The sequence below is a fragment of the Lolium rigidum genome, chromosome 1 (assembly GCF_022539505.1).
Source record: "Lolium rigidum isolate FL_2022 chromosome 1, APGP_CSIRO_Lrig_0.1, whole genome shotgun sequence".
Taxonomy (NCBI): domain Eukaryota; kingdom Viridiplantae; phylum Streptophyta; class Magnoliopsida; order Poales; family Poaceae; genus Lolium; species Lolium rigidum.
Genome location: NC_061508.1, coordinates 184,619,917 through 184,627,744, shown reverse-complemented (window position 1 = coordinate 184,627,744; position 7,828 = coordinate 184,619,917). Strand labels below are relative to the sequence as shown.

The following is a 7,828-nucleotide window of genomic DNA, read 5'->3' as shown; positions in this document are numbered from 1 at the left end:
GTTTCTATCTGGTTCAATATATTAGTAGCCTATTTGGGAAAGATGCACAACATAAACAGAAAAGAAATACACAAATATTTCCTAGTCTTTTGGAGCACGAAGAGACAACATGAAAGTAAACTGTCAAGAAACACCATTAAAACAGAATTATCCAATGCTAGAGATGTAAAGTTTATCTCAGTTTGAATTGATGCTGTCAGAAGTAGGAAATCAAGAGAAGGCAGCTAACCTAGTTACAGGCAATGAAATGGTTAAATGCATAGGGGCATAGTGAAGCAATAGTTGTGTAAAGCAGGGAAATGATATTTAGCAGAACATCCGAAGAAGTTTAATTATGCAGTCTAATTAACATACCACAAGGTGAAGCAAACTACATAGCTAAGTAGCTGGCATTAGAGCGAATCAAAAGCAGTTGCATAGAGCTAGTGTCACTGAAGGGTATCATCCAAACAAGATGCACAAGAGGACTGTTGTACCAAGGGAACTGGTTCATATGTACATGACCACTACAAAAGGGAGGGACATAACCCTCAAATCCACTGGTAGATAGACAAAGGGTACCAAACAACTACCAAAGGCCGTCGTCGTCTAGTGGCAGCACTCCTGAAAATGGATCCATGATGAAATAAATGGTGAACAGCAGGTTACAACAGCCAGATGGTAAGTATCACAAATTAACATACAACAAACTACTGATCTACCTCTCACTGTCCTGATGGCCAGTCATGTGTACACTGAGATGTTTTGTATACAATGAAGCAAGATAATTTTCAGGAAACAGTAATATTCCAGGCAGACCAAAGTGTTTGCTCGTGCTCTAATTTACTACAAGTGTTCACTTCTTATGAAGTGGTGCGTTCAGCAAGACCTAAAACATGTGTACAAGTACATAAGGCAGATTTTTGTCTTCTTTGGACACAAGTAACTAAGTTGTCGTTAATCTCTCAAGTCATAAACTCCACGTCAATATTATCTCAATGTAGCTTCTTTTTATTCTCCTAAATATTACTGTCTTTACCAGCACGTGCACAGCATGTAGATAATTAGGCAGAAACGCAAGAATATAATTACCGACGAATCACCCAAACAATCTAGAAATGTGAGTGCACCGAACAAACCAGCCAAAGGAGCACATGTAGAGCAATTCAAAAGGATTATACCTGCCTCTAGCTCAGGCCTTCTTTTTCTTGCCCGCTCCATCCGCCCGAGTCCGCGGCTGCTTGCGCCTAACGGGCAGTCAACAATAAATCTTAATCATCATAGCTCAGGAAAATATATTGCACAAACCTACCACAACAAAGATCAAGTCAGCAGCACAAAGAACTCAAAACGCATAACTTTGCAAAAACAAGGACCCGTGCAAGCAGCAAGTTAAAAGTCATGCAGATTCATCTCATACCTAAGTGGTCACAGAAACAAACCAGGAAGACTAATGCAGAAAATATAATTGAGGACAGGAACATCCAATGTGGCATAGGCAATCTAGACAAAATCAAAACCAAGAGTCGCACAAAACAAACACACAATTTTAGGCCACGCCCTATGCATAATTAGAAGGTCAACATCAAATAATGGTGAATGAAAGACAAACTTTGTTTGATGACCTGTCCACTAAAGGAGCAGCGGACGGGCAGGTGGAGAATCTGGAGCATCAGATGCAGGCAAACCAAGCTAGCATAGGGGGAGGACTGTAAGAAAAAGATAGCTAATAGAAAAACAGGAACACGCATCGCTGAAGCATACAGAACTCCACCTCTTTAGACTGAACTTGAGGATCCAGCACTTCCTCGGGCTGTTCAGGCGACGTTTCCGTGAACATGGCCCTCTCGACTTGTGAGCCAATCTCGCCCTTGCCATCGCTGCACGCCATACAGAAAGATATTAATCACTGAACTGAAGTAACCATGTACATAACAGAAGTAACACACGAAGCTGGTGCACACACCTAGGTCCAGGAGGTTTCGTGACCGATTGTGGTGCCTGCAGGAGCACCATTTCAGAGCCTTTTGTAACATACTTGAACAAGTATTTCATCACCACGGCTTTGTTGGACCACTCAACATTCATCTGGCCCTGGTATTTTTTTAACATAGCCAAATTGTAAGGAACGACCCACTGGCTATTAAGCTATTTTCCATTTTTAACACACGGTGACCATTATCACGATGCATGTAAAGTGCATAACCATCCTTATCAATAACAGTCTCCTGCTAAAGATCTTTTGGGAAATGGTTATAACATTTCCCGTCTTTCATTCAAACACACTTGTTGTTTATTAAGATCCCCACATGGATCATGCATCATGAACTCAGAAACCAAAATGAAACCAAGAGGATCCTCACCGGGGTCTGGAATCTCAACGGAAATAAATTAATCAATGAACGCCATACTGACCTCGGAGTCCCTCCTGTTCAGCCAAACGAGGATGTGTGCGTGCGGGATACCTCGCTTTTGAAACTCTCTGAAGAACTATAAAAAATACAAGGATCAGGTACACAACGAGAAAATACAACAAACAAAGGAAGCACATAAATCCTAAACAAGCACACAAGAACACTACCAGCCTCTACAGGGCCATATGCACGCCCTGATCTGATATCATCAAGGTACTGATTAAGTTTCATGTTATACACTCTAACAACAATATCGGCCTGATCTGAAGGCCTCTACCCAAGCTCAAGCAAAAGATCCTGAGTGATCTCAGACCATTTGGGATTGCATGTAATGGTAGAAAAAAGACCAGGAGTGCCATAAACACGCGAAATGGCAATAGCATCTTGAAAATTTTCCTGAAAGTAACGTTGGCCACCAGTATGGCTAGAAGGTAAAATCGGCGAGTCACCAACATCGCAACCATCCACAAAACCCTGACCAACAGCATCGGGAATACCCTGTACATGCTCGGACCTAAGTTTTTATTATTATTATGAACCATAAGCGACACTCATCTATGCTAGCCCGTGCATCAACAACATCATACAAAGACAATAAACCGTAACACATCTTGAAAAAAGACGGTCAGAGATCACTACCTGAGAAACAAGGAGTTCCAGGAACACGTCACAGACAGTCCTAGCAGCAGCTCACAACAGCAAGTAACCTGAAGAACACGACATTACCAAACCCATGTGACAACCGAGAAACATACACGGGTTAGGCGCAATCAGGGCAAAGCAAGCACGAAAGGGAAGATGGCACCTATCTAGAAGCAAAAGTACAGAGGGTAAATGAACCACCACATGTAAGCAGGAATAAAAACAAGACACAAGGAAACCAAGCCCATGTACTTGCACAACAGAAAAAGGTAGAGAGGAGCAAGTGGACTAAAAGACTGCAAGTTTTAACAATAATTTTCTAAATTGTCTCTGCTAAAAAACTGCAAAATTTAACAGGGGATATGTGTATATTTCTCCCAAAAATACTCATCCAAGACATGGCCATTGCGGAGCGAGTTTGCGTTGTGGCTGAACCATTTCCCAGCATTGCTACTGTCTAATAGAGCTCTGCTTATTTATTTATGGAGAAATCTCTTTAATCCTATGAACTATTAATTTTCTCATGGTTGTCCAGCTATACTTTGACATAACTAACTGGAGTTGGGGCTGATCGTCCAGACAATTCAAATTCTGCTAAGACCACTCAAACCACTGTAATCATGAAAGCACGATAAATTTTTTTATAGCATAACTGTACAGTTTACAACCCAATTGCCTCACTTTTGCTAATTTGTACAGACAACCTAACTTTTGAGAAGGTGAGACAAACATGGGTAAGACCACACAAAGCACTTGAAATTTCACAGGTCAGATACCGTATCAAAGTTTAGTTTCTCGCTAGTATCACATATACATCTACTTTATCGAAAAAATCACATATACATCTGTCGTAGTTGCACAGTTTATCTACAAACTAATAATTGCCTCACTGTTGCTAATTTTTGTTGATAGCTTGACTTTTCAGAAATTCATACAGCATCTACTCGCCGAGTATGCACGGAACAACTGCTAGACAACAACAGAGGTGCAAGCCACCAACCGAAGCAGAAACCAGAATACGCACCATGATGGAAACTAAGATAAGATATCGGCTGCTCTCTGGCTACAATTTACTATGGAGGTTTCTTGTTCATCTGATGAAACACACACACTCTACTAATACGCCCATAAACGCTCACTGATCTGGAACAATGGATACAGAGGAGGATAGAACAAAGGGCACTCACCAACAATACAACCGACCAGCAGGTCAACGGAACAATCCGCTGCAACCCCACGCGGCAATCCCAGCAAGGCGACAACCTGCAAAGAAAGAAGCAAAATCCAAAAGAAAGCACGTCAGGCGTAAGATATTAACATAGAAACGTAAAGAAGAAGAGATAAGCACACGCTAATAAAAGACAGGCAGAGATCAGTACCTGAGGAAGAACAAGTCACATGCAGTTCCAACAACAGCTCACAGCAGCAAATCACCTGAAGCACATACCAACAGCAAACAGTAAGGAAAATAGGGATGCGAGCAACATGCATCTTCGAAAGTAAAGTGAGGTAAATATATGTTGGTTCTAGCAAAGTCTCTATTATCGCCTTTAAGTTAGGTGACTTTCCTACTGGACATCACAATTTTTGGTGATACATATCTGAAGTTTGTTGCAGTTTTTTGAAGTGAAGTAACCAAAAAAACCAGGGAAAGTAGAGTCTATTTCTTCTGGTCCTATTTTTATCAGCTCTTCTATTTGGTTTCTTTTTGTATAAATTACTATTGGCAGACAAGAAAGTGGACCATGGGCCGTATTTGTAATTCTTACAATTCAGAGAATGCACTCAGAACATCAAATGCAGAGGGGAATACGAGACGACGAACATCCTGTGCTACAAAGTAAATGAATGCAAGGAGACGCACACGAAAGCAAAGGAAAAACCCGGAGGGCACACTTTTATCAGGAACATTGCAGTAGAATTCAGTAAAAAAACTGAGATGCATTGTACATAAAAGAGATAAGCACACGCTAATAAAAAACAGGCAGAGATCAGTACCTGAGGAAGAACAAGTCACATGCAGTTCCAACAACAGCTCACAGCAGCAAATCACCTGAAGCACACACCAACAGCAAACAGTAAGGAAAATAGGGATGCGAGCAACATGCATCTTCGAAAGTAAAGTGAGGTAAATATATGTTGGTTCTAGCAAAGTCTCTATTACCGCCTTTAATTTAGGTGACTTTCCTACTGGACATCACAAATTTTGGTGATACATATCTGAAGTTTGTTGCAGTTTTTAGAAGTGAAGTAACCAAAAAAACCAGGGAAAGTAGAGTCTATTTCTTTTGGTCCTATTTTTATCAGCTCTTCTATTTGGTTTCTTTTTGTATAAATTACTATTGGCAGACAAGAAAGTGCACCATGGGCCGTATTTGTAATTCTTACAATTCAGAGAATGCACTCAGAACATCAAACAAAGGAACGTGGAACAGCTCAATGTGATTGTCAGTATCAAACACTGATGTGAACTTTGTTTCTGAAAAGAGAGGTACGAGAGCACCATGACGGAGAAAATGAAAGATGAAAGTTGAATTGTATCATATATTTGATCTGTACGTACAGTCTAAAACAAGTATCAAACATGAAATGCTACAGTTCTGCTTTACTTGGTACCCTCTCCTTTTCTGAATCTTTACCTTCGTTTATTCTGAATAATTCCTTCACACTTTTGGTTTTATAGCCTCGTATTACAGAAATTAATCCAGAACTAAAACCCCCATCTCAGATTTTGTACCTGAAGCTTTTGGCAGTGATATATGATTTTGAAGTCTCGTGCAGGTTGTTTTCGTTTTAGTTGAAGGCCACTCTTCTATATTCCATTCTCACTTTTTATTTTACACAAGCTAGTTCAGGCTTCAAAAGGACAAGGCTACAAAAAGTTCAGACTATTTTGGTGCTGCAACACTTGTTTTTTGGTCTAGCTGACCAATGTTTCAAAGCATACATTCTACACCAAGCTTCATATTATTATGTCGTTGAACTTTTTTGTATTGGCTATTGAAAATCCGTATGTACTGGAAGTAACATGAACTCTGAACCTTTATCCAATCATACCAAAAGAAATGAAAAAGTAGATGAGAACAACAAATAGTAAAGAACAGAAGTACACTTCACACCAATCTCTTTCTGTAGTCCTCCTCTACCAGGCAGAAGAGTACAGAAAAGGTAACCACCTTTTTGGATTGATGATTACCTCTACGAACCTCTACGAACCAGAAGCTGGAACAACTGCTACAGAGGAGAGGAGGATGGAAGGAAGACCACTCACTGACAGCAGGAGCAGCAGAATCGAGCAGCAGCCCAGCAGAAGCAGCCGCCGCAACCCCACGCACGAAGACGACGGCCTGCAGAACGATGAACCAAAGTGCGAACGGAAACACGTCAGCCGTAAGATGCGGACACAGAAACGCAAAGAAGAAGGAGAAATCTCCACACCCACAGAGAAGAGACGGTTTGGGAAGAAGAAATCGGGAACAAATCTCGGATCAGAAACGCAAAGAAGAAGGAGAAATCTCCACACCCACAGAGAAGAGACGGGCGGGGAAGAAGAAATCGGGAACAAATCGCAGATCAATCGGCCGCGTCGGAGAAGAGGGGAAGAGACGTAGCTCACCTCAACCGAACTCACGGTAGAACGCCGCCATGGAGCAACGCCGGCGGCCGTCGGCGACGCGGAACAAGCGGCAGGCACGGACGACGGCGGGCGGTCGAGGTACGGCGTGGAGATCCGGCGGACGAGACGAGGAGGAGAGGGCAGCGTGGGCGAAGCGAGAATGGCGCGGGGGGGGAGTGAGGTGGGTCGGCAGGGAGGACCGGCACCGGCGCACTAAAAAGAGGAAGCGCACTCACCGGCCGGGAGCTTTCTCCTAGGCAGAATTCGCCGTGGACAAATGCCGTGACGACAACGGGCCGAGCGCACTCTCCGGCCGAAACGACGCGCGAGACAATGTCCAAACTACCCCCGGTAGTGGAGATATTTGGAAGGGACCGACAGCAAACTCGACGAGAACAAATCCCACTCGCAGAACCGACAGCTGGGCCCGGGCGACGGTCTGGTCCACGACCAGAGTAAGGCGGGTACGACCCAGCCATTGCATGCCTAAACCTAGCGCTGGCAAACCCACATGTGCACGGTGCAGCCAACCAGGTCGCTCCTTTTGACGAAATGCGTGATCGACCCATGATGGTTGCGCCCGCAGCGACCGACAGGCGGGTCCGCGCGATGGTCGGGCCCAGACGCAGCCTAATGCGGGTATCATATGGCCGTTCCATGGTTTTCGCTAGCAGCCCAGCCAACCAGCAGCCTCTCTCTTAACCAACATCCAACGAACCAGATTGGCCAGACAAAAAAATCCGACGGTTGAGAAGCTGAAAACGCTGTGAGAAGCCCATGGGGGTGAAGCAATTATACCTTTAGATACCTACATGTTCTATATGCATTTTACATCATATTAAGGCATTTATTGGAATAACCTATTAACAAGATGCCACAGTGCCAGTTTCTGTTTATTATGTCTGTTTATTGCAGAAAAGGCCCAAAAACCAAAGTGCTCGGAAAAATCCAGAAAAATCATAGAAATTCTATTTCGCCAGGAGACTCACGGAGCCAGAAGGGCCAGGCAAGAGGAGGCCCAGGGCCTCCTCCCCATCAGCCGGCGCGGCCAGGAGGGGGGTCGCCCCACCCTATGGTGTGGGCCCCTCGGGACTCCACAGACGCTCCCCTTTCGCCTATATAATCCCTCGCGACGCGAAAACCCAAGATCAATCAATCATACTCCAGAAAGACTCCA

The 7,828-nt window shown here is 43.6% G+C and overlaps 1 protein-coding gene across 1 annotated transcript; it reads right to left on the bottom strand.

Annotated features, from left to right (window-relative positions):
* Window positions 1-282: 282 nt before the first annotated feature.
* LOC124682813 lies at window positions 283-3,134 on the bottom strand. Its single transcript, XM_047217422.1, has 6 exons — window positions 3,033-3,134; window positions 1,946-2,073; window positions 1,754-1,859; window positions 1,592-1,671; window positions 1,161-1,226; window positions 283-603 (listed from the first exon to the last, which is right to left on the bottom strand). Exons 2-6 carry the CDS (start codon window positions 2,013-2,015, stop codon window positions 569-571), a joined length of 357 nt encoding a protein of 118 aa, XP_047073378.1. The 5' UTR covers window positions 2,016-2,073; window positions 3,033-3,134; the 3' UTR covers window positions 283-568.
* Between the last annotated feature and the right edge of the window lie 4,694 nt (window positions 3,135-7,828).